Genomic DNA, 25,970 nt, shown 5'->3' with positions numbered 1-25,970 from the left:
CTTTGCTTGCTTCTTAAACTCCAGAAGTCTGTCTGAGATCCTGTACCCTTTGCATTCTATACACCATAGGTGATCTTATTCTCTCCCCAGCTCAAATGACCTCCATACGTTGCTGGCACCATATCTCTGGTCCAGATCTTTCTCTGGAGCTCCAGTCTAATCCATTGTCCACTGAAAAACTCCACTTGGGTTTTTCATAGGTACTACAAACATAGTATGTTCTGAACTGAACTTGTCAGCTTCCCCCCCAAATCTGTTTCTCTTCTAGTACAACTATTAAGTTAAATATACTTATTTATTTTTGGCTGCGTTGGGTCTTTGTTGCAGTGCACAGGCTTGTCATTGCAGTGGCTTCTCTTTGTTGCGGAGCATGGGCTCTAGGCACGCAGGCTTCAGTAGTTGTGGCTTGCGGGCTCTAGAGCGCAGGCTCAGTAGTTGTGGCGCACGGGCTTAGTTGCTCCGCAGCATGTGGGATCTTCCCGAACCAGGGCTCGGACCCATGTCCCCTGCATTGGCAGGTAGATTCTTAACCACTGTGCCATCAGGGAAGTCCCTATTTATTTCTTTTTTGGCTGCACCATGCTGCTTGACAGATCTCAGTTCCCCAACCAGGGACTGAACCCGGGCCATGGCAGTGAAAGCCCGGAATCCTAAAATCTAGGCCACCAGGGAACTCCCAAGTTAAATTTAAATTTATAAATATTTATTGAATGCTTACTACCATACGTGCCAGGGCAAGGACCATGTGCTAGGCATTGTCAATTAAGATGCCCTCTCTTGGGGAGTGCCCTGGCGGTCCAGTGGTTAGGACTCAGCTCTTCCACTGCAGGGGGCATGGGTTCCATCCCTGGTTTAGGAGCTAAGATTTCTCATTTTTTGGCGCAGCCAAAAAAAAAAAAAAAGATGCCCTCTCATAACAATTAAAATACAGTGTGATAATCACTATGATAGGGGAAATACTACCATCTGTTGGAGTACATAGAGGATGTACCCAATTGCCCGAGCCAGAAACCTGGCAGCCAACCTTAATTTCTCTTGTTTCCTCACCACTCACATTTAATTGATTACTAAATCTTTCCAACCTGTCTACTTCCTTTAATCCCTACAACTACCGCCCTTTTCAGCCCAGATAATATGACCTTTGAACTAGTCTCCTTGCATATAGTTCTACTCCTCTCCAGTCCATTCCTGGCACAGCAGCCAGAGTGATGCTTCTAAAACATAAAAATGGCCTGCCACTCCCCTGACTTAACCATTCAAAGGCTTCCCATTTTCCTCAGAGTAAAGTCCAAATTTTACAGTGTGGTTTACAGAGACTTTCTCCTTTCAGCCCAGTGTTTTCACACTCCCCACCACAAACTCCATACTCCAGCCACACGCTACTTCCTCACATTCCTAAACAGCATTGAGGTCTCTGGTCCTTTGCATAAGTTGTTTCCTCTGCCTGAAACACTTCCTTTCCCCACTCCTACCAACCTCCACCTGGCTAACTCTTTCTCATCAGCTAGATCTCAGTTGAAAGGCCATTTGCACAAGAAGGCCTCTCAACCCCTTAGAGTCGGGTAGGGGTCCTAACTAGGAGACCCTACAGCAGACTTCACATTCCCACATTATAACTTTCATGACACGTTAAAGGTTATTTGACTTTCTGACTTCCCAGGAAGTCTGTGAGCTCCGCTAAGGCAGAAGCCTATATCTATTTTGTGAATAATCGTATCTTCAATGCATTGTATAGCACAAAGTAACCTCTCTGTACCTCAGCTCGTAAGTACAATTAGGTATTAATTAATCTTAAAGGTATACAAAGATGATTAAGAAGGGTCCCTTTCTCAATTACTGACATGTGCTTCCTTGAATAACGTATACTTATTGACAAACTCTTAGCCTTCTTACTCCTCCTCAACTTACCTTTTTCCTTTACACGCTCCCTTCCCTTTAAATGAGATTGCCTGGCTGCATATTAGCTTTAGAATGGTATTAAATTAATATTTAATTGTCACATTCTTTTTTGTTAATAGGATATGTACCCTAATTTTTATTGTGTCACTAACGTAAGTTTATCATAACTCTCAACTCTAAAACTCTGATTCTTATGAACTCGAATCAAGAGTCAGCCATTGCGAATAGCCGCTATCATGACATCGCCACTTCAGCAAGATGACTGGGGGCCTCGGTTTCCGTCACCGCCCTTGGGCTGCGTTACAGGATTAAAGCGCGCCGAGCCCCACACGATAAGGTCTCCTCGGCCCTCCCACCAAAAAAGTGCTGCTCTGGCACAGCATCTACTGCCTCTCCGTCTCTATGACACTCTTTTCCTGTTTCCTAGTGTTGCATGATGGGAGAAATAGTCTACTTTCCGGGAGTCTGGCCAGGGGAAAGGCCACATTCGGAACTCCATTTCCCGGCGTGCTTCGCGGCGGTCGCTCATCCCACTGGCGGGAGACCGGTTCCGGTTGCATCAGCGTGGGATCCGCGGCGAAATGAGGTTGTTCGTGAGCGAGGGCGCCCCGGGGAGCCTGCCCGTGCTGGCCGCGGCCGGGAGGGCCCAGGGCAGAGCGGAGCTGCTTATCAGCACTGTAGGCCCGGAAGGTAGTCTGCTGGTGCTGGTGGGCGGTGGATGAGCCGGGCGGGACTGAAAACACGCCGACGACCACCCTACAGTTGTCTTCGTCAACCCCGCCCCCGTCACGCACTCCCGTCAACCTTCTCCCGCATTCTCCTTGGGCGCCCCATCCCCTCTTTCTTCCCAGTCGTACCTTTCATCCGTCACTTCCCTTAATTACCCTCAGTGTACCCTTCTCTTGCCTCCCCTCCTTCCTCTTCCAGGACCTCGCCTCACTCCAGTGAACCTCTTTCCCTTTTCCAACCTTCTCCCACCCCTATCTGGCAACCCCACCACCACACGTCACTCACATGATAACCACCAGGTTCTCCTTTGTCGTTCTTAGGAAACCCTGCTTTCCTCTCCTAAGCACACAGAGACACACATACTCTCTTCGGTTTACCTCTTCTCATTCCCAGCCATCTGTTTGGGTGACTCTTAAGCGGTTCTCTTGTCAATCCTCCCAGTTCTCTTAATTTTGTTCTCCCACTGTAGCTCAGATCATTCTCAGATATCCTGATTACTTTCAGTTGTTCCACTTCTTGGCTGCAGCACTACCCCAGTACCACCACCTCCTCGCTGCAGTCCCCATCTGTTGTTTCCAGCTGGCCTTCTTAGCTGAACACCTGCTGGTCTCTCCAGTTCATTCTGGACCCACCCCCTTTCAGTGCTCCTATCCTGGACCCTCTCCGTGAGACTGCCCATCCCCCTCGCCCCCCCCCCCCATCCCCGTGAAGTTGTCCCTCTAGGTTGACAAAGCATTTCTTTTCTTTTCTCTGTTTTTCACCCATCTTCCTCTCCCGGGTCAGAGTGTGTGGTCCCGTTCCTGACCCGGCCTAAGGTTCCTGTCTTGCAACTGGATAGTGGCAACTACCTCTTCTCCACCAGTGCAATCTGTCGGTCAGTACTGGTTCTTGATGCAGGGAGGTGGCTGAATAGAATCAGGGATTATTGTCCTCTGGGTAGCCTTGTTTACAACCACTGTTTCACTGGGGGGTGAGAAATGGGCTAGACAAATGGGCCCCTTTAATTCTACCTCTGTTGCTCTCTTCCTGGGTAGATACTTCTTTCTGTTATCTGGCTGGGAGCAAGATGACCTCACCAACCAGTGGCTGGAATGGGAAGCGACAGAGCTGCAGGTAGGACTGAGATGTGGGGAATGGCAGGCAGGCTCTCGCTCTGCATGGCTGCCCTGACCCGTGTCTCCTGCATTTTAGCCAGCTTTGTCCGCTGCCCTGTACTATTTAGTGGTCCAAGGGAAGAAGGGAGAAGATGTTTTTAGCCCGGTCCGGAGAGCCCTGACTCATATTGACCACAGCTTGAGTCGTCGGAGCTGTCCGTTCCTGGCTGGGGTGAGTTGGGCCTTGAGATGGGTACTGGGAAAAGCTGTATGATATACGAATTAAGAGGGAAGACTGTATTCAGAGTTCAGAACTTCCAAACTGCCACTTACTAGCAGTGTAAACTTTAAAACTCACAAAAACTCTTTAAACTTCTTTTTTTCACCTTTGAAGTGAGGGTAATGTGTTACTGTCCACCTCAGTGGGTTTTTGTGAAGATTAAGAGAGGTGATTTAAAATGCTTAGCATGGTGCTTGACACACAGTAAGCGCTTAGGAAATGTACGATACTGTGATGTCGATTGGGAAGAACCTGAGTGTCTCACCTGTGTACTTCTTCCTTTCTTTCCTCAACAAAGGAGACAGAATCTCTAGCTGACGTTGTTTTGTGGGGAGCACTATATCCATTACTCCAAGACCCGGCATACCTCCCTGGTGAGAACTGTGCATATCACTTCTCCACCAGCCCCAACCCCAGGAGCTTGGTGTAGGGGTTACAGAGTGGGCAATAGAATATTGAGGACCCATTTTGATGTGCAGCTTGACAGGGCAGCTATAGCGGAAAGATGGCTGAGGGAACTGGGAAAGGCAGCTGGAGAAACTTTGTGAAGAAGGGGAGGAGGTCCCTTCCCGCCTGCCCATTCTCGGTCTTACTGATTGCCTCTTTTCTTCCATGCCACAGAGGAGCTGGGTGCCCTGCACAGCTGGTTCCAGACACTGAGTTCTCAGGAGCCATGTCAGCGAGCTGCAGAGACTGTGCTGAAGCAGCAGGGTGTCCTGGCCCTCCGGCCCTACCTCCAAAAGCAGCCCCAGCCCAGCTTCCTTGAGGGGAGGGCTGTCAGCAATGAGCCTGAGGTTTGGAACAGAGCAGAGGGGTCCCCACAGAGCCTCAATGCGTGAGGTGGTGGGTGGCTTGGAGAGGGACTTTGAGCATGACTGCTAACTTTTTCAGTTCATGGAGAGCAAGGAGAAGAGTTCTTTACTCTACGCACCCCCCCCCCCCTCACCTGGTGAGGGATACTGTCAACTCTTCATAGGAGGAGGAGCTGGCTACCCTATCTGAGGAGGAGATTGCCATGGCTGTAGCTGCTTGGGAGAAGGGCCTGGAAAGCTTGCCCCCTGTTCAGCCACAGCAGAATCCAGTGTGAGTAGGCACACATGAGTGGGGCTTGGTTTCTTACGTGGAAATTGTTGATAGAGCCAATACCTGCCTGTCGAATTCTCTTTGCTGACCTTTGATTTTCTGTTCTCTCAACCTCTTGGCTAATACTTTGGGTATACTGTCCATCAGTCCCATCTGCACCCATGTTTTCAGCTACTTTCTGTCTACTGATTGCACCTAAATCTGTTTTTTCCAGTTCACATCTCTATTCTGAGCTCCAGACATAGTTGTCAGACTATCTCCTAGATTCCTCCACCTCCACTGGCATTGCAAACTCAACGTGTACAAAACCAAACCTATTACCTTCCCTGCCAGCTTCTCTTTCTCCTTCATTCACTTGTCTTAGTGAATGACTCCCACCTTCCACCTAAAAATCCAGGCCAGAAATCTTGGTGTCGTCTATCTATACCCTTCTCTCATCTCTGCTTGTGTCATTTGTTCCATTACCAGGTTATTGATTCTAACTCCTAAAGAGTCCTTGTATCCATCCCTTCTCCCTGTCCTCACTGCTGCTACCTGAGATTGGGCCTCACCATCTCTTAACCTTCTCCTTCCATGCCATCCCGTGCTCCACACTGCCACCAGAATGGCTGCTTAAAACTGCCCAGGTTATCATCTCACCTTCCTTTTCAGAATTCTGCAGATGGTCTCTCTGTGTAGTTCACAAGGCCTTTCATGATCTGACCCCTGCCTATATGCTTAGCATCATATTCTGTTACTCTCCTGATCGCTAAGATAATATTCACACACATACGTAGATTTTTCCGTTGAAATGAAATGTCTGTAGTTCTGAACATGTTGTTCAATAAAGATTTAAGTGTCCACTCCTTGTCAGGCCCTGTGTGCTGGGAACTGGGTCTACAGAGGGGAACGAAACAGATAAGACTGTGCTCTCGTACCACTTTGAGTCTAGTGGTATAGACAGGTGTTTAAAAAAAACTGTCACTCATGAAACTAACACAACGTTGTTAATCAACTATACTCCAATATAAAATTAAAAGTTAAATAAAACGTGTCACACAAAGGTATAATTATAAATTTTGGTAAGTACTATGAAGGAAAAGAACAGGATGCTATGAGAAAATATCACAGGAGATTAACTTAGAAAAATGGCATTTGACCTAAGAGTTGCAGGAATTCCCTGGGGGTTCAGTGGTTAGGACTCCACGCTTTCACTGCTGAGGTCCCAGGTTCAGTCTCCGGGTGGGAAACTAAGATCCCGAAAGCCGCGCAGCATGGCCACAAAAAAAAAAAAATAATAGGGAACTAAGACTTGCAAAATGAGTAGAGTTAGGCAAGGGTAAGTCTGGGGGAAGGGTGTCTCAGAGCAAGCATCGTGTTTGGTTCTTTATAAGGAATTTCTAAAAGGCTAGTGGCTGGAGGCTGGTCAGTCAAGGGGCAGTTGGGTCAAGGTGAGTTTTAAGAGGAAGGCAGGCTGAGATCATATACTCTCACACCTTGGTGTCTTTGCCCATGCTCTTCCTTCTCCCTGGAATGCCTGCATCTTACCTACCTGCTGTACAGTTGTTCAAGAGACCAGTTCTATCATTTCTTTCTCTGTAGAGCTTGTGAGAGTCTTAAGTGCTTCATCTTCTGGGAGCTTCCATCGTCATATTATGTTGTAATTGTCTCTTTTTAAACTTTTTTTTTTTTTTAATTTTTGGCTGCGTTGGGTCTTCATTGTTGCACGCAGGCTTTCTTCTAGTTGTGGCGAGCGGGGGCGGCTCTTCATTGCGGTGCGCGGGCTTCTCATTGCGGTGGCTTCTCTTGTTGTGGAGCACGGGCTCTAGGCATGCAGGCTTCAGTAGTTGCGGCGCATGGGCTCTAGAGCCCAGGATCAGTAGTTGTGGCGTATGGGCTTAGTTGCTCCGCGGCATGTGGGATCTTCCCGGGCCAGGGCTCAAACCTGTGTCTCCTGCATTGGCAGGCGGATTCTTAACCACTGTGCCACCAGGGAAGCCCTATAATTGTCTCTTTACATGTCTGTCTCCTCGCTAATCTGTAAGCTTATTGAAGGCAGGGCCTCTGTCTTCTTTTATGGTACACATTTTCTAGCACAGGCCCAAGCATTTGGTAGATTATGATAAAATTTGAATGAATTAATGAAAGTTTGTTCATTCACTGATTTTGAGTATTTCTTTTGAGTACCTGTTGAGGATTGTTTTAGATGTAATAAAGAATAGGAGATTAAAAAAAAAAGAATAGGAGATAGATTTTTCTCAGGTGTTTATACAGGCTAACATGTTTAAATGTGTACTTAGAGGAGGAGACAATTGACTAAAGACCCTAGAGCCAAACCAGGCTATATTCTGTGCTTTTCCTTCTGACTGAAGGACATCCCCAGTGTCTTTTTTTTTTAATTTTTTTAAAAATTAAACTTTTTATTTTGAGATAATTGTAGATTCACATGCAGTTGTAAGAAATTATATGGAGCATCCCCAGTGTCTTGATCAGGCAAATTCCCACCCATTCTCGAGGGCCAACTCAAGTAGTTCTGCCTCTGTGAAGTCTTAGTCTTAGGCTGGAGATACTTGCCTTCCTTCGAGCTCCTTGGGCACTTTGTACCCCTCATCGCACTGATCCAGTTAGAAGTTGTCTGATAGAACGTAACCCTCTTGAGGGCAGAACCCTGGGCGTACTCTGTGGTGGTGCATATCTGCCACCGTAGTAAGCACACTCAAGATAAGAGAGACGTTACAAGGTGACACAAAAGGAGCACCACAGAATGTGTGGTACAAGATGCTTATGGACTCGGGATACAAGGATGACTGGGTGGAAGGCCGGTTGCCAGTAAAGAAAGGCTTTCCTGAAGGAGCTGATTTCTAAGCTGGATTTCAGAGAAAACTATGGTATTCAGTCATGGGGAGAAAAGTCAGTTAATCCAGGAGAAAACAGTGAGATCTTTCTCAAGGAAATGGGCTGTAAAATGCTCCAGGAAGTAGATGGAACATCTAACTGGATATATAGCATGCAGCTGGGAAGAAGGGTAAGGTTAACATGAGGGAATCATTGGAGTCTCTATTAGCAGAAGAGATTATGGGACTTGGTGAGCTCACAGGATGCCCAGGGTTGAAGGACACGGTAAGTGATGGTAGTCAGCAATTGTAGATTAAGAATGGTTGGAAGTAACACAACATTGTAAATCAACTATACTTCAATAAAAAAAAATATTAAAACTGAAAAAAGAAAAGAATGGTTGGAAAGATGAAAGGAAACCTGGTGAGGTGTCAGTGCCAGGGAGGGGGGTGAATACAAGATGTATGCAGCTGAGCTTTCACTGGTGATGAAGCATGAAAAGAGAAGAGCAGGCTGAGTGACTTCTGACAGCAGATTGAGTGACAAGACTAGCAATGATCCTGGGAAAGTGGGGAGGAGGCAACGGCTGGTTCCTGCTGGTTTGAGTCAGGCCGTGAGGAAGTGACAGATACGGGTTAGGGAAGAGTCAAGGGATATGAGAGGACTTGGGAAGGCTTGTGTATGGGCTGGCGAGCTGTAAACATTTCAGGGAGTGAGTAGAGGTAATGTTAACATAGCACTTGGAAAGAAGGGAAGAGGTCAGTGCTGGGAAAGCGTTTTTGGGTGGCACTGGCATCTAGGAAGTCAGCAAATGATGGTGGTTGGACAGATCCTGGGGAGAGTTGTCAATACCCCAGAGTTTGGAGCCTGGGGATGAGCTAAAGGAAAAGGAGTACCTAGGGTAGTAAAGAGAGACAGAGCTCAGTGTCAGAATGAGGCTTCTTAGGAGCAGTACACGAGGCTTGCTTGCTGTGGGCAGGGCCCTGTATTTGCAACCGTAGGGATCTCATGGCTTTTGGGTGAGTTTATGCTCCAGTGGATTCATGTGAGGAAAGACTTCAGACGGACGTGAGCCTGTTACAGTAGAACAGATGCATCTGGGTGTTCTGTGCACTTTGGGTCCCTCTTGACCCTCTCTTCTCCCCCCTGGACTGTTCTCTTCCCTACCAGGTTGCCTGTGGCTGGGGAGAAGAATGTGCTCATCACCAGCGCCCTCCCTTATGTCAACAATGTCCCCCATCTTGGAAACATCATCGGTTGCGTGCTCAGTGCTGACGTCTTTGCCAGGTGGAGCCAGCTGCTGGGGGAAAGCCCTGAGGGAGCAGTGGGCCCCAAGGGAATAGGAGGCCTCAAGGGGGGAAGCCGGAGGGATCCTGGGTACATGGGAGGGGCTGAGATGGGGCCTCATGATCACCACATTCCTTCCCAGGTACTCCCGGCTCCGCCAGTGGAACACCCTCTATCTGTGTGGGACAGATGAGTATGGTACAGCGACGGAGACCAAGGCTATGGAGGAGGGTCTAACCCCCCAGGAGATCTGTGACAAGTACCATGTTATCCACGCCGACATCTACCGCTGGTTTAATATCTCGTTTGACATTTTTGGTCGGACAACCACTCCGCAGCAGACCAAGTAGGTTTCCTCTAATCAGGCAGAAATGGAGAGTGGGAGCAGTGGGAATATCTAGGAGACAGAAAGAAGGAACCAAGGTTGTTCCCCGTCCCCCACCCCCAAACGTCCGGATATTGTCCTGAAATGTGTCCCAGGCATTATTACGGGGATTCATTGTGTGCAGAAGCCTGACCAGGGCTGAAGGTGCAACTGAGGGAGGGAAGAGACAGGACGTAGGCTCACGGGAAGGACCTGCCTTCCCTCTACCGCCTCCCTTCCCTTCCTGGCCGCCACCGTCTCAGGACAGCCCCTCTCGCTCCTGTGTTTATAGCAAATACACTCATTTTCCTCTGCCTGATTATCGTCCTTTTAAAAACTGCATAGTAGACAGGCTGCCAGCTGAGAGTGCTGTGCAGTTTGGCGGCACTCTGATTTAATTTTAATTTTTAGGACATAACCAGAGAACTAAACAGTTCGATTATCCTTTTGGAGACTTTTGTTATTGAAGAATACAAAACAGATCTGTATTTTACAAAAATAAATTCTAGAGCGGTGAGGAACGAGATCGTGTGGGGAGTTGGGCAATTGATGTGAGGTGTTTGGGCTCGTCAGTGAACTCCCTGCAGATGACTGAGTGGTCTCTGACTGATTTCTTTGGCTCTTGGACCGAATGGGTTTGGATCCTGGGTGGAGTGGCAGGAGGGAGGGGCGCACCACTTCCTCTGACTTCCCCCGGTCCACCCCTCCCCTGTCCCTTGCTCACCTCATCAGAATTACCCAGGATATCTTCCAGCGGTTGGTGGCCCGAGGTTTTGTGCTGCAAGATACTGTGGAGCAACTGCGGTGTGAGCACTGTGCCCGCTTCCTGGCTGACCGCTTTGTGGAGGGCATGTGTCCCTTCTGTGGCTATGAGGAGGCCCGGGGTGACCAGTGTGACAAGTGTGGCAAGCTCATCAATGCCATCGAGCTCAAGGTGAGAGGAGGGTCTCCTGGGAACCCGGAAGGAGACAGTCTCTAATCTTAAGGGAGTCCCAGTCTGGTCCGCCTCAGGTTCTTTTTTTTCTTCCTTTTTTTTTTTTTTTTTTAATTGAAGTATAGTTGATTTACAGTGTTGTGTTAATTTCTGCTGTACAGCAAAGTGACTCAGTTATACAAATATATACATTCTTTTTTATATTCTTTTCCATTATGGTTTATTCCAGCTTATTGAATATAGTTCCCTTTGCTATACAGTAGGAGCTTGTTGTCCATAGGATTTTTGTTTTAGCATTCAAGATGTTTCACCAGTGGCTCTTCCTACTCTGTCCTGGCAACTCATCACTCAGTTCACTGCATAAATACTTACTGAGCATTTACTATGTGCTTGGCATTGTGCTGGAAAATCGACAAGTTGAGTTCATATTACCCTACCTTTGCTCCTGCTTCATACCACCTGATCTGCATTTGTTTAGTTCTTTCTCTCTTCCATATATACCACCTTTACTTCTACTCCATGTTTATTCATTTGGTAGTTCATTCATTCATTCATTTATTCAACAAACTTTTTTGAGTCTTTAGGGTAGTCACAGTTCTACGTGTTGAGGATGTAGCAGTGAACAAGACAGATTTTTATCTAGTGCGGGAGGAAACCAACACTAAAGATAGAATAGAGTTACTCCAGGGTAAACTGCCCGGAAGATGTGGTGAAGGGTGACTTCTGGGGGAAGAGTTAAGCTGGGTGATTAGGGAAGGCCTCTCAGAAGTAACATTTGAAATGAGAGTTTCACTGAAGAATGAGAAGGAGCCAGGAGGTGATGAGTGGTGTTAAGAGTGTTCCAAGCAGAAGGACCAGGAAATGCGAAGGCCCGAGGCAGCAAAGCGCTGAAAAGGGGAATTGAAAAGGCCAGTGTGGCTCATAGTGAGTCGGGGTGGGGGTGGATGGGTGGTGGTGGATTGAGACAAGGTCAGAGAGGTAGGCAGTGACCCGATTTCCAGGGCCCAGTCAGCCATCTGGGAGTGGAATGGCACGCTGCTCTGTGGATAATGGGTAGGAGGGAAGTGAGAGAGAAAGTGGGGAAACCAGTCTGGAGGCCAGTGGTAGCTCAGAAATGGGATGACGATAGCTTGGACTAGGTTAATAGCAGTAGAAATAGCGGGGTGGGAGGGGGGAAGGATTTGAGATATGTTTTGGAGGCAGACTCTGTAGAACTGGATAGACTGCAATTCGGGGTGGTAGAGAAGTCAAGAGAATGACGGCTTGTATGCTTTTAGCTTGAGCAGCTTGGGCGGATGGTAGTACTATCTATGAACACAGGCAAGATTGGGTGAAGAAGAGCTTTCCTGTAGAATGCAGTGATACTATTTGGGTTTGTTAAGTTTGAGGTGCCTCCTCAGACATCCAGGGAGGGATGTTAGGTAGGCAGTTGATAGAGGCATGTGGAGTTCAGGAGAGAGGTACTGAGAGTTATAATTTCTCACCTTCAAAAACCCAGATCATAACTCATTCAGAAGCTTTCATTGGTTAGCTCCACCTGTTTACTCCTTTCGCCATCATCCTTCAGTGTTTGTATAGTCAAGTTGTGCCATGAAAATGAGTATTTCTTGACATTTTGCCGTGTGAAAGCCTGTGCTTGTTTCTCACGCAAGCCCTCTCTCCCTGATTGATTGTAACTCCCTCAAGGAGAGGAACCGTGTGTCTTCTCTTCGCTGCTCTTTCTGCTCCTCACACAGCTACGTACAGTGCAGGGCTCTGGGTCTAGCCTGTGCTAAGAGAATGCTTTTTCCTATTCTTTGGAGTGAAAGGACACAGATGTGAAACTCTGAGTAGCAAATGTTGTGCTATGCAAACCTGAGTCTGCAAGTTCAGAAAAGACCCAAGTAAGTAGTTCGTGAGTTGGCGGGGTGTGAGCGTGAGGCTAAGCTTGGTGCCACACGGGGGACCTCATCTCTCTGTGCCTCCCCCCTCGCCTGGACAGCTCCTGGCATGCAGCCTGATCCTGACTGTCGTACCTTGGGTCACCCCTTCTCTTGACTTTCCCTTCACAGAAGCCTCAGTGTAAAGTCTGCCGATCGTGCCCTGTGGTGAAATCCTCTCGGCACCTGTTTCTGGACCTGCCTAAGGTGAGTGGGCCTTTCCCTCAAGCCAGTCTGCATGGCCTCCTCTGCCCCCTCTGCCTCAGCCACAGGCAGAGGCAAATTTGTACCAAATCACCCTCATATATTTTTAATTTCCATTTTAAAATTATGCTTAAGGTAAAAAGGTGTAACAGGACCTTTCACAAAGTGAAAGGTCCAGGCCCATCTGCCAAGAGATATTTACTACTGATTTTCCTTTGTAGCACTTGCATATGAAAGTATTCTAATGCCTTTTTTTTCTCCTTAATACAAATTAGATCATGTCATTCATATTCTTCAGTCTGCTTTCTTTCTTTTACTTCACAATGTGTCTTAACCAATTTTTCACTTTTTTTTTTCCTTTTGAACTTTTTATTTGGAAATAATTTCAAGCTTGCAAAAAGAGTTGCAAGAATAAGCAGTTGCTAGAACAAAGAACCTCATGTTCTTTACCCAGAAGAACCTCATGTACCCATTACCCAGATTCACTGGCTGTTAAGATTTTGCTCCATTTGGTTTAGCTTATTCTCTCTCTCATACATGTATGCATGTATACTTATATAATCTCTTTACTCTTGAATGCTGCCTTGTGTGTTTCCTAAGAAAAAAGACACATTCCTGCATAACCGCAGTATGGTTAACAACTTCAAGAAATTTAACATTGATATAGTTGTGTGATCTACCAGCCATATTCCAGTTTTGCCAACTATTCCATTAATATCCTTCCTAGCATCATTTTTCCTATAGTGTAGAATCTGGCTCTGGATCATGTATTGCATTTAGTTTTTCTGTCTCTTTAGTTTCCCTTAATCTGAAACAGTTCCTCAGCCTTTCTTTATCTTTTATGACATTAACAGTTTTTAATAATTATAGGCCCTGATTCCCCCTTTTAAAATAGAATATTCATTTTGGATTTGTTGGCTGTTTTCCGCATGGCTAGATTCAGGTTATGCATCCTCAGTTGGAATACTACATAAATGATACTTTGTTCTTTCCAGATGATACTTTGTTCTTTCACATCGTGGCCATTTCCCCCTCATTGGTGATGTTAATTTTGCTCGGTCAGGGTGTTACCCAGCTTCTCCACTGTACAATTAATATTTTCCCCTTTGCAGCTTATAAGCAGTCTGTGGGAATACACTTTAAGACCATGCAAGTACTTTGCTCTTCATTGAAAGGTTCCCTCTAAATTTAGCATCCATTTATTTAATCATTCTTACCTGAACCAGTTTTTGTTAAGATTTGCCAACTGCCACTCCCTCCACATTTACCCTTCTCCTTCATTCATTTATCTCATTTATTATCAGTGTCAACTCATGGATGCCAATTTTTTTCAATGGTTTATAATTGATTCCTGTCCTAAATAATTTTCATATTCGAATTGTCCCTTATTTGGCCAATGGGAGCCTATTCAAGGTTGTTTCTCTGGGTGTTTCTGAGGTCTCCCATCAATTTTTAAGCACTTCCTTATTTTCTAGCGTAGCAGGATACTCTAGATTCATCTTGTTCCAGCCTGGGATTCAACCATTTCTCTACCAAGCCCTGTATTTTTTTTAAGTAGGTAACAGTGTTAGAGACCAAGATCTAAGTGTGCTCATTGCTACTGGGGTGTCTTTGCTTCTAGGCCCTGCCAGCAGAGAGTTAGGCATTTGTTTTGGGTTCACGCTGACACCTGAAATTCCAGGCCAGCCCCATGGCGTTCTTCCTCACTTTCCCTCATCTCATATTTTTATTTCCCTTCTTCCAAACAGTAAGTACTCTGGTTCCCAACAACATTATTTACTCATTTGCTCGATTCTACAATACACCTAAAAATTTCAGAATTGCTTCACCCATACCACTATCAAAAAACCTACTAAGATGAGTTTAGGGTTTATTGGCAGTCCTGCCCCTTCCCCCCCAAGCGCGGGTATATAATCAAATATGTTCAAAATTGTCCTGGCTTAGTTTTTTCCCCCTTTAGTGTGGTTGTGTTACTGAAGTAAGCCAATAAGTTTGGTTCATTTGCTTCTAGTTCTTTTTTCTCTCCTCATACTTACTAACTTAATTTTTTGAAAATGTAGAACATCAGTATGCTTCTAAAACATCAAAACCATGCAGAAAGGTATACGCAGAGAAGTGTCATTCCCTTATTCCCTTTCCTGTCCAGGCTACCTTGTTCTCCCATCTCCTGTAGGTGATTGGCTTTGTTTTCCGATTTAGTCTTAGTGTGTTTATTTTTGTAAAGATAAGCCTGTGTGTGTGTGTGTGTGTGTGTGTGTGTATGTTATTTCCTCTTATACAAAATAGAGCATACTGTATATACTCTTTTGCATTTTGTGTTTTCCGTCTAACAGTATGTTCTAGAAATGATTCCATATCAGGATTACTCCATATCAGATCATAGAGATCCTCCTTACTCAGGCTTGTTTGTTTGTTTTATTTAAAGAGCTGCATAGTACTCCATTTTGTGTGGGTACCATGGTTTTTTGTTTTGTTTTTTAAAAATATTTATTTATTTGCACCAGGTCTTAGTTGCGGCATGCGGGATCTTTAGTTGTGGCATGCAGAATCTTTAGTTGTGGCATGTGGGATCTTTTTTTTTTAGTTGTGGCATGAGGGATCTAGTTCCCTGACCAGCGATTGAACCCGGGCCCCCTGCATTGAGAGTGCAGAGTCTTAACCACTGGACCACCAGGGAAGTCCTGTGGGTACCATAGTTTATTTAACCAGTTTCTTGTGTTTGCCATTTAGGTAGTTTCCAGTATTTTGCAGTTAAAAATACTATTGCGGTGACTAACCTTGTGCATGTGTATTTTTGTATTGTGGGAAGTGTATCTTCAGGATAAATTCCTTAAAAGGGATCACTTGCTGTGTCCAGGAGAAATGCATATGTAGTTTATTGCCAAATTTTTCTCAATAGGTGTTATTCCATTTTACATTCCTCCCAGTAGTGTGTGTGTGCACTTGTTTGCCCAGAGCTTCACCAGTAGAGTGTGTTGTCAGGTTTTGGATGCTACAGTATTTATGTGGATGAATCACATGAACCATCCCTTACAAAAGATTTATCTTTGTTTTTCTGCTTACAGAAGTGATATACGCTTGTTTTTAAAATTTCAGAATGAGGGACTTCCCTGGCGGTCCAGTGGTTGGGACTCTGCACTTCCACTGCAGGGGGCATAGGTTTGATCCCTGGTCGGGGAACTAGGATCCCACAAGCCGCGCGGTGCGGCCAAAAAAAAAAAATGTTCAGAATGAAATACATGGTGTAAAAGTGGATGTTCCCCTTAATCTCATGTGAGAATAAAGCACTGAGATATAGTTTTCCTCAAAAATTTTTTGGCCTTATGTTAATCTATGTATTACTATTCTTTATTTTTATGAATAGGATTATATCATATGTTACTGTTTAGCAGTTTATTTAATGTATTTCTGAGATCTTTACATATCAATACATATAGGTCTTCCTCACTTTTTTTAAAGAGCTTATAAGTATTTCATTATGTGGATATACCATATTTCTTTAAATTCTACGGAACCAAGTGAATTAGTTTTAATTTTTGCTGTGGTGAACTGTGCACTTCTTTATAAACACATCTGTACACACTTATGTGAATATTTCTGTTGAAAAAAATCCCTAGAAGTGGAATTGCTATGGCAAAGTCATGAATCCTTAATTTTAATTATATATCATCAAATTACTCCAAAATGGTTGTACATATTTATCCTTATGGTGACCACACATGCGACTGTCCTAAATCAGCTCTCTGTGCTTCTCTGCTGTCTCAGTTGGGAAAGCCGCTGGAGGAGTGGTTGGAGAAGACGTTGCCTGGCAGTGACTGGACACCTAACGCCCGGTTCATCATTCGTTCTTGGCTTCGGGATGGCCTCAAGCCACGCTGCATAACCCGAGACCTCAAGTGGGGAACCCCTGTGCCCTTAGAAGGTTTTGAGGACAAGGTAAAAACGCTATGCTTTATTCATATCTCATATTATTCAGCCTTGGGATTGAAACCCTGGGCCAGCAGAACAGACTTGATTGTGTCTTGATTCAGTCTGAGGCTTTGGGTTGGCAAGGTTTTCCCAGTGTTCTTGCATCTTACTGTGTCTCCTCCCTCCTGACCCTCCAGGTATTCTATGTCTGGTTTGATGCCACCATAGGCTACCTGTCCATCACAGCCAACTACACAGACCAGTGGGAGAAATGGTGGAAGAACCCAGAACAAGTGAGCAGTTCTTTGTTAGCCTGTCAAAGACCTGGGGAGGGTGCGTGTATAGTGGGGGTGGTTAGGGGTGGGTAGCTGATCTTTCTTGGGCCTTTGAAGAGGATGTCAGGAGCTCTGTCTCCCAATTATATTCCATAGGTGAGCCTGTATCAGTTCATGGCCAAAGACAATGTTCCCTTCCACGGCTTAGTCTTTCCTTGTTCAGCCCTAGGAGCTGAGGACAACTACACTTTGGTCAGCCACCTCATTGCTACAGGTACCCTGGGAGATTGGAGAGGGGGATGTTCTTAGGGAATGAGGGCCAAGACAGTACTTGGAAGAAACTCCTGGAGAGGTGCTAGGTCTTGAGTTAGGAGTTGAGATGGAATAGGAAACAATTAGAACATGGAAGCTCAATGCAGAAAAAGGAAACAAGGGCTTCCCTGGTGGCGCAGTGGTTGAGAGTCCGCCTGGCGATGCAGGGGACGCAGGCCCGTGCCCCGGTCCAGGAGGATCCCACACGCCGCGGAGCGGCTGGGCCCGTGAGCCATGGCCTATGAGCCTGCGTGTCCGGAGCCTGTGCTCCGCAACAGGAGAGGCCACAAAAGTGAGAGGCCCGCGTACTGCAAAAAAAAAAAAGAAAAAGAAAAAAAGAAAAAGGAAACAAGAACCTGAAGAGAGCAAAAGTCCAAAGCTAAATTTTGTAATGGGTAGAAGTAAACAGAAGACGAGAATGCAGAGGAAGGATCTCCCAAGTTCTGTGCAGGCCAGCTACTCTAGAACTGAGGTTGAGGGAGAGGAAAGAAGAGTTAGTGGGTCAGAGAGGAAGGACATGATTTTTTTTTTTATACAGCAGGTTCTTATTAGTTGTTTTATACATATTAGTGTATATATGTCAATCCCAATCTCCCAGTTCATCCCACGAGGAAGGACATGATTTGAACAGATGGTTCTCATTCTCCTTCTCTGTCCAGAATACCTGAATTACGAGGATGGGAAATTCTCTAAGAGCCGGGGTGTAGGAGTGTTTGGGGACATGGCCCAGGACACAGGGATCCCTGCTGACATCTGGCGCTTCTATCTGCTGTACATTCGGCCTGAGGGTCAGGACAGTGCCTTCTCCTGGACAGACATGTTGCTCAAGAATAATTCTGAGCTGCTTAACAATTTGGGCAACTTCATCAACAGGTGGGACCTGGTGAGGGGTGAGAGTCAGCAGATGAGCCTGGGGTGGGGCTCGTAGGCCACGTATGCTTGGTGCAAGTTAGTTGTAGAGATGTGATTTAGCAGAGTTGGTCACAAAGTGAATTTTTGTGAATTATTTTCTTATTAATGTTCTTTGTAGAACTGGAAATGTGTTCTTTCCTAGCAAAAAGGTTCACTTGCAGACCACTGAAAAGTTTGGCTGAAGAAGGGGGTTATTTTAGCATAGGGGTAGGAGACTTCTGCTGTACTTTTCAGTTTTGTTACTTCAGGCTCACATCCCATTATTGGTCCCTATCTCAGTTACTCTGCAACCTAAAGAAATATCCTCCATGGCTTACACACGCTTTCAGGTTTGCTCATTAACCACATTGAACAGATAGTCCCTACTAGAGGATTTATTTGTTTGGCAGCAATTAATGCATATTTCAACGTGATCATTCTGAGTTTTTAACTTCTTAAAAATAAACGGTTGCTTAACTTTATTAGTTCCCTTTATATAAGGGATATCTGTATATAAAACGTCTGTTATGTGCAGACTCATATTCTTACGGGAGAGGGAGAATAAGGAATTAATTTAAGTTTTGCCTTCCAGCTTGAGGGAGCCAGGTGGTTTCAGTTCTGAGAAAATGCAGAATTAGGAAAATCGTGTCTAATTTCTCTAAGGAGACTGGGCAGTAACTTTTCTTTTCTCTCCCCTCTCCTTCCCTCCTCCCATCCAGAGCTGGGATGTTTGTGTCTAAGTTTTTTGGGGGTTTTGTGCCTGAGATGGTGCTCACCTCTGATGATCGGCGCCTGCTGGCCCACGTCACCCTGGAGCTCCAGCATTATCACCAGCTGCTAGAGAAGGTTCGGTAAGTAGCTACACCTCTGTCTCAACTCAGTGATCTGCTGGCATGTTGAGAGCCCCATACTGGTCCCCTCAGAACCTTACACCTTGGCCTGCATCCTTCCTTCCCAGGATCCGGGATGCCTTACGCAGTATCCTCACCATCTCTCGCCATGGCAACCAGTACATTCAGGTGAACGAGCCCTGGAAGCGGATTAAAGGCAGCGAGGCTGACAGGTAGGTAAGGAGGTACGGTTGGCTCTAGGAATAAAGTGGCTGGTAGGCTACGTCCTCCTGGGGGTCTGACTAATATCTTTTCTTCCTCAGACAGCGGGCAGGGACAGTGACAGGCTTGGCAGTGAATATAGCTGCCTTGCTGTCCATCATGCTCCAGCCTTACATGCCCACGGTTAGTGCTACCATCCAGGCCCAGCTGCAGCTCCCACCTCCAGCCTGCAGCATCCTGCTCACAAACTTCCTGTGCACCTTACCAGCAGGACACCAGATTGGCACAGTAGGTCTCTAGATTTGAAAGAGCCAGCTTCTCTCAAAATTCCTGCTTTTGCCAAGCAGCCTCTGGGGAGGGGTCAGGGAAGAACTTAACTTTGGGCATGAGACTCTCATAGCTATTCGAACTGCTTCCCCTCTCATCCCCACTCTTCACTTAGGCTTGTTTCTAATATAAAGTCCTGAGTATTGGTTTACAAGCCCAATGTTTTCTGTAGCTCACGTATCCTCACTGTCCTTCATGCCAGGACCCAAGGGGCAGGGAGAATACAAAGTAACCACTTCCTCAACACAAGGGGATAAAAGTATGTACACCTCTAAGCTTTTGCATCAACCTAGCATCATTAAATAGTTTAAATAATTTTTGACCCTAGTGAATGCTTTTTCTGGATTCTTTACTGAAATCAGGTATTTGCTCAGTGTTACACTCTATAAAAGTTTTTTTCTAGACCACTGAGTTCCTAAATGTCAGAAGTTGGGGTGGAGAGGCCCTCTATATAGTCTGGTAGAGTTTATACCTAATCAGTGAATGATCCTGGAATTCTTTTTTTCACAGGTCAGTCCCTTGTTCCAAAAACTGGAAAATGACCAGATTGAAAGTCTGAGGCAGCGCTTCAGCGGGGGCCAGGTGAGAAAGCTAAAGACTGTGCCTCACCCACCAACAGTTAGTATCCTCCAGTAGCCCTCACTCATCCCTCTTTCCATCTATTGGCCCTGCTGCTTCCTCACTTCATTTTTCTTTACTGTCTTAGCTAGAAGAGTCCTTGTCATTAAAGGTAATCACTTTCCCCCTGAGATGTTATATAAAACTTGAGGTCGGGGGATGTATATGGTAGCAGGTGCTAACTCTGTTGTTGATCTCAAGGCAAAAGCACCCCCCAAGCCAGCAGCTGTAGAGACTATGACAACAGCTGGACCACAGCAGATACAAGTGCTGATGGATGAAGTGACCAAGCAGGTACGGAGCTTAAGCCCTATGGGAGGCTGGAAAAGCTGAATCCTAAATAGGTCGTTTCTGGTCTCACTGTTGTGATTCCCCCATCCCCTCTTCTCTTAGGGCAACACTGTCCGGGAGTTGAAAGCACAAAAGGCAGACAAGAACCAGGTTGCTGCAGAGGTGGCGAAACTCTTGGATCTGAAGAAACAGTTGGCTCTGGCTGAGGGGAAACCCCTTGAAACCCCTAAAGGCAAGAAGAAAAAGTGAAAGTGAGAACTTGGCTCCTAGAAAGTCACTTTAATGGATGTGGACAGTAATAAATAAATGTACAATCTCTATATACATGCCGAGACCCTCTCCTGTCATCTACCCTAAGTTTTCCCCCTACTGAATAGATGGGGGTGGGAGGGGTCCATCGTTGGCACTGGTGAGAAGGTGGTCAGTAGATACTTCCAGGAAGGGTCGGAAGTGGCCCGAGGGGGAAGTGCTGGTCCCAGCCGTTCATGCTTGGTGCACATTAACCATCCGGTCAATCAGGGCTCGGCGAGTCGCCTCCACTTCCCTGGTCAGGCGCTCGATTTCCTGCTTGAGCCGTTCGTTCTCTTCAGCTAGCTGTGCCACTTTTCTTTCGTTCTCTTGTTCTTTCTCCTTCATGCGTTGCTTTCCAGCCCGTGCCGGGGACTGGCCACTGTGTTTCCGTTTCCTGGGTCTTTCTTGGTCTTCCTCTTCTTCCTCCTGAGCCGGGGAGCTCTGACTGGAATCCGGAGAGCTGGGGCTCTGGGAGGTGCGCGTGACCGCTGCTCGTTCTGGCTCCTCGGTCAGCCAAGCCAGGGAGGTGGGGTCAAGAGTGGTGAAGGTTTTTGGTTCTTCCTTCAAAGGAATGAGGAAAGGCAGAGTAGGTGTTAATTAGCTGAGAAGGGACGGGCAGCCCCCGTTCCCTCCCCGCCCCCCGCCCAGCGTTAGGCCTAGCATTCTTACCTCCTCGTTTCCAGGGGGTGAGACATAGGTACCCCCATTTTCATCTGAGGACAGCACCTCCTGCAAGTCCTCATACCAGGCTTCCAGCTCCCAGCTGGACAGTGTCCCGAAGGAGAAAGGCAGTGACTCAGCTGCCATCTCTGTGGCTGGATCAGGCTCTGGGAAAGGACATAGTCAGGATAGTGGGTGGGGGAAGAAGCTCCACAAAGCCGTCAGTCTACGGGTTGGCACACTGGCCTGCTGCCTGTCTGTTTTGGTAGATAAAAGTTTATTGGAACACAGCCACATCCATTTATTTACATACTGTTCACGGCTGCTTTCATGAGACAACAGCAGAGATGCACAGTTGTGACAGACTAGTCTGTGTGGCCCTCAACGTCTAAAATACTTACTGTCTGTCCCTTTAAAATTTACCAACCCCTGATCTAGAATGATATTCCGTCTTTGCTTTTGCCCAGCACATGAAGAAGCAAGTGCCTGGATGTGCATTCTTATGGGTTCCTAGTAAAAGTCTTCGGCCCCCCTTGGGGAACTCCACTGGCTGTGTCCACCATCTGTGCTCCTTTCTCCTCCTGTGTGGGGAGCTTGGGCAAACAGTCCTTGAGTCAGTCTAACCTTGGGGACGGAGGTGTGGTGAGACCTCACCTGACTGCTCACTCAGGGCCAGCTTTCAATTAGGACATGCTCTAAGAATAGTGATTTGGTCACCTTGTTAGGGGCAGGTCAGGAGGATGGATGTGGCCTAACAGCAAAAGCCTGTTCAGATTCAAACTGTCCTCTCCCACCTTCTCTAGGTGTTTTCATAATTTCTTAGGGTCCCAGTAAACGGGGCCTAAGCAGCAATTCTTAGGAGCTGGTTTTGGGAAAGGGTTGGTTAAGTTTACCTGCTTTCAGGTGTGGTGATGTATGAAGATACACTTCCTTCTGGAACACTGTGGGGATCAAAGATAAATGTTAGCCATTTCTGGAAGCGGCGAGAGAGGCAGGTTCTTTTATCTCCAGCTTCCTACTGCTCCTTCCTTACTTCTTGTCTTATAGAGTATAGTTAGTTATTGGTCCCTGTAGCCATTTCTAAGGACAGAGAAGAACCTGACTTCCTTTATTTTTAGTTGCTGACATTTGTAGTCCTGATTACATAATAGCAAAAGCCTGGCCAACTCAGCTTTCTCTAAATTTAAGGCAGTCCTCAAATCTGCCAGGGTAAGGACTGGACTACAGGGAAGGGAACAAATCAAGTGGCATTTTCCTAATTCCATTCCCACACTGACATCCTCCAAATGTGTATTTCCAGTCTAGACCTCTCCTGGGACCTCCAGCTTTAACTGCTTACTTGCCATTCTCTTTTGGATATCTAATATGTATCTCAGACTGAACATGCCCAAAGACAAACTCCTGCTAATCTTCTCCTTCCAAGGTCTTTCCCATCTCGGTATACGGCAACTTTAGTTGCTTGAGCCAAAAACCTTGGTATCATCCTTGATTCCTCCCCTCTCACACCCCACAATCCAATCCAAACCACCAGCAAAACTTCTTGAGTCATTCTTCAAAACCCCAGAATCTAAACACGTCTCACCAATTCCGCTGTTTCTAATCTAGATCGAGTTACTATCATCTCTCGGGTGACTGCAGAAACCTCTTGGCTGCAGGTCTCCCAGTTTCTGCTTCTGCAACCCCTCCCAGAGTCTATTCACAACAGCCCCCAAAGTGAGTCTTTTAAAACTTAAGTCAAGGGCTTCCCTGGTGGCGCAGTGGTTGAGAGTCTGCCTGCCGATGCAGGGGACACGGGTCCACTGCCCTGGTCCGGGAAGATCCCACGTACCGCGGAGCGGCTGGGCCTGTGAGCCATGGCCGCTGAGCCTGCGCGTCCGGAGCCTGTGCTCCGCAATAGGAGAGGCCACAACAGTGAGAGGCCCGCGTGCCGCAAAAAAAAAAAAAAAAAAAAAAAGTCAGGCTGTGTCATTCCTCTATTCAAAACCTTCTCATTTCACACATATTAAAAGCTAAAGTCCTTAAAATGGCTTAGAAGGCCCTCCACAGTCTCTTTCCTTGCTCTGTTTTTCTCATTGACCACTCTCCGTCTTGCTCACTCTAGTCCAGCCAACTGGCCTCCTGTTCCCTAAAGATACTATGCATGCTCCCACCTTAGGACCTCTGCTCTTGCTATTCCTTCTGGAAAGCTCTTCCTTCCACATACCACATGGCTTACTGCCTTGCCTATTTTTAGGTCTTTCATTTAAATATCACCTCAGTGGGGGAATCCCTGACCACCCAGTGTAAACTGTAACCTCCTCGCAGCATTCTCTACCCTTCCATGCTTTAGTTTTTTTCTATGGCACATATTTGCTTACTGTATGCCTCTTCCCACTAAAATGTAAGCTCTGTGAGAGGAGAGATTTTTTTCTCTCTTGTTCATGGATAAATGCTGGGCCCCAAACTTAACCAGCATAGTACGTGCTGGTTAAGTATTTGTTAGGAATCAATGGTTAAATCTCCCCGATCTCTCATAGGGAAAGGAGGACGAAGTCCAGAGGCAGAGCAGCAGCTGCCTATCCCTGGGGACTGTAGACGCAATATCGTCCTCGGTGCTTCTGTACAGGGCTGTCCTCCCTGGGGAACCCTCCTTGCTTTCCAGTGTGTGGGACATAGCTTTCATCAGCAGTGGAGCCCCGGGCCAGAGGGCTGCAGAGCCAAGCAGGGGGCTGACCTGATGCAATGGTTACACAGAGATTAGCTGGAGACAGGACAAGGGGAAAAAGGCAAGGACCAATCCCAGGGGAAGGACAATCCACTGGGGAGACCTCCAAATGGCTTCCTACACTTAAAAGATCCAGGATGCTCTCTTCTGCAGAAGGCTTAGGGACCTCTGGGGAAAAGGAAAACTCATCTCTGCTCCCCGTCCATCGACACCCCTCTTCCCAAAGGCTTGTGTCGGTCTCTTTTAAGATTCTCTCCTCTGCAAAGGTGCAGAAAGAATGTCCTGTGGAGGGTCCAAAAGCCCCATCTATTGACGTGGCTATGCTGGCCCTGAGACGCTGCGGCTGAGACAGGATTGGGGGTGGGGTGGGGGAGGACGCTAGTGGCAAAGTGGCGGCAGCGGCCTGAACCACTGTCAACCAGCCTTCTCGGCGCGGGGATGTGTCCTGTTGCCCCGCCTCCCACCCGGCAGGCCTAACGAGGAGGCCTGGGGTCTGCAACGGGAGAGAAAAAATCTTCCTAGGGCAGCTGGGGCTCCTTCCCTGAACAGCACAGAGCAAGGCCTATGCTCCGGGCAGTGGTGGGATGCTGCTGTCGTGCGAAGGAAGAGGGGTCTGTAAGCACTACTTCTGAATGAAGGCTTCTCATCCCTCCCCCAGATGGTCACTTCACTTCATTGCGGAGGGCGTGGGACCACATCCTTAAGAGCGGATGCCCTAACTTTACGGGGACAACTGGTGTTCACGAGGATGGGAGGGTAAAAGGTAAATGGGGGAATCAGTACTCGCCTCTCTCCTCAGGTTCCGGCTCTGATTTTGGCTCTGTCGCTGCCACCCGCTCATCTTCAACATGATACACTCTATGCCTTAGACTCAAGCCTCTGACCCGAATAGCGCGGAGCTGAGATCTTTTAATAGGGCCTTGCCCTCCTCTCCGGGGGAGGATCCAGAAGCCTACCAATCATAAAGCGGCACGCCGGAATTGGCCCCGCCTCATACCTTACATCCGCCACTCAGGAGCCCCCAAGGCACCGCCCCCATCGCTCCCTCCCGCTTGGGGGTCGACTTAGTGTTGGACCCGGAAGTGGCTTTGGGTCACGAGGCTTCGCGGAGGAGGTGAGTCATGCGCGCGCGCGGAGGGGAGAGCTGGCGGGGGAGGGGAGGAAAGGGGGGCGGGGATGATGCAATGTTTGGCAACCGGTGTCTGCGCGCGCACGCGCAGGGCACTACAAGGGTGGTGGGAGGTGCGGGGGGGGGGTGGGGGAGAGGAAAGAGGGCGGGGCGCCAGCTCGCGGCACCCAACGGCCCCAACAGCGCTCAACCGTGGTTGCCCCTAGGCTGCGGTGTGAAGCCTTACTGCGGCTTGTCTCCCTCAAGAGCACTTGTTCCGCCCACCTGACTTGAGCCCCAGTTTTACCTCCTCCACAAGAGACTCCCATTTTCTTTGCCCCTCATCCCCTCCCAGCTAATGGACACAAGGTCTTTTAAACCTCCGTCCTTTGAAAATTTGCATCCAACCACCAGGGTTGTTTGCATCTTCTTGAGTCTTCCTAAAGGGGTCCTCTCTTTTAGCTCCCTGGCTCCGTCAAAAGAGGCCAAGTAACGAATCCCCTTGGTAGTCATTTTCAGCTCCTCCTCGCTGAAGAGCACCCTTAAACTCTTATCTTTATAAAGTTTTTGATGAGCCCTTGGCATGCCAGAATTCATGTTCTTTGCCGGGTGGCCCCGATTCCCACTCTCCCTTATCACCTTCCCCCGTGGTGCTCTGGTGCCCTTCACCAAAGATCAGGCCCGCCCTTTTCAGTGTACCAGACCTACAAGTCCTGTGACTCCCTGCTGTGAGGAGTTGGGCATAGGCCTCCTGCTTTCTAGGTGTTTGGGCTACAGTAGGGCTGTGTTGCCTGGAACACTGCGTGCACATGAGCGCACGACTGCCTTGGACTAGGTTGTCAGGAGCTCAGATTCTAGCCTCAGCGGTCCCTCACTTGCCCAGGGATCCCAGGCCTGCCTGCCATCTAATCTCCCCGTGCTTCAC

The 25,970-nt window shown here is 47.3% G+C and overlaps 3 protein-coding genes and 1 non-coding gene across 4 annotated transcripts; 1 reads left to right on the top strand and 3 right to left on the bottom strand.

The window, feature by feature from the left end:
• The first annotated feature begins 2,434 nt into the window (after positions 1–2,434).
• On the top strand, positions 2,435–20,600 carry MARS1 (methionyl-tRNA synthetase 1). The gene is made up of 21 exons (XM_065888300.1): positions 2,435–2,589; positions 3,412–3,502; positions 3,663–3,741; positions 3,820–3,954; positions 4,301–4,376; positions 4,624–4,796; positions 4,979–5,085; positions 9,070–9,186; positions 9,329–9,532; positions 10,283–10,484; positions 12,536–12,610; positions 16,373–16,543; positions 16,714–16,809; positions 16,948–17,065; positions 17,763–17,976; positions 18,714–18,845; positions 18,953–19,057; positions 19,148–19,334; positions 19,884–19,955; positions 20,193–20,285; positions 20,385–20,600. The coding sequence occupies exons 1-21, from the start codon at positions 2,481–2,483 to the stop codon at positions 20,529–20,531; spliced, it is 2,703 nt and encodes a 900-aa protein (XP_065744372.1). The 5' UTR covers positions 2,435–2,480; the 3' UTR covers positions 20,532–20,600.
• TRNAE-CUC (transfer RNA glutamic acid (anticodon CUC)) lies at positions 15,212–15,284 on the bottom strand. Its single transcript has one exon. It is a non-coding gene; the product is annotated as a tRNA-Glu (tRNA).
• A 165-nt stretch (positions 20,601–20,765) lies between the features above and the next one.
• On the bottom strand, positions 20,766–21,380 carry DDIT3 (DNA damage inducible transcript 3). Its single transcript, XM_065888302.1, has 2 exons — positions 21,243–21,380; positions 20,766–21,134 (listed from the first exon to the last, which is right to left on the bottom strand). Exons 1-2 carry the CDS (start codon positions 21,378–21,380, stop codon positions 20,766–20,768), a joined length of 507 nt encoding a protein of 168 aa, XP_065744374.1.
• Positions 21,381–22,132: 752 nt separating this feature from the next.
• LOC136131536 (DDIT3 upstream open reading frame protein) lies at positions 22,133–24,787 on the bottom strand. Its single transcript, XM_065888303.1, has 2 exons — positions 24,725–24,787; positions 22,133–22,174 (listed from the first exon to the last, which is right to left on the bottom strand). The coding sequence occupies exons 1-2, from the start codon at positions 24,785–24,787 to the stop codon at positions 22,133–22,135; spliced, it is 105 nt and encodes a 34-aa protein (XP_065744375.1).
• Positions 24,788–25,970: the final 1,183 nt, after the last annotated feature.

The sequence above is a fragment of the Phocoena phocoena genome, chromosome 11, assembly GCF_963924675.1.
Source record: "Phocoena phocoena chromosome 11, mPhoPho1.1, whole genome shotgun sequence".
Taxonomy (NCBI): domain Eukaryota; kingdom Metazoa; phylum Chordata; class Mammalia; order Artiodactyla; family Phocoenidae; genus Phocoena; species Phocoena phocoena.
This window is presented reverse-complemented; position numbering and strand designations above follow the sequence as displayed.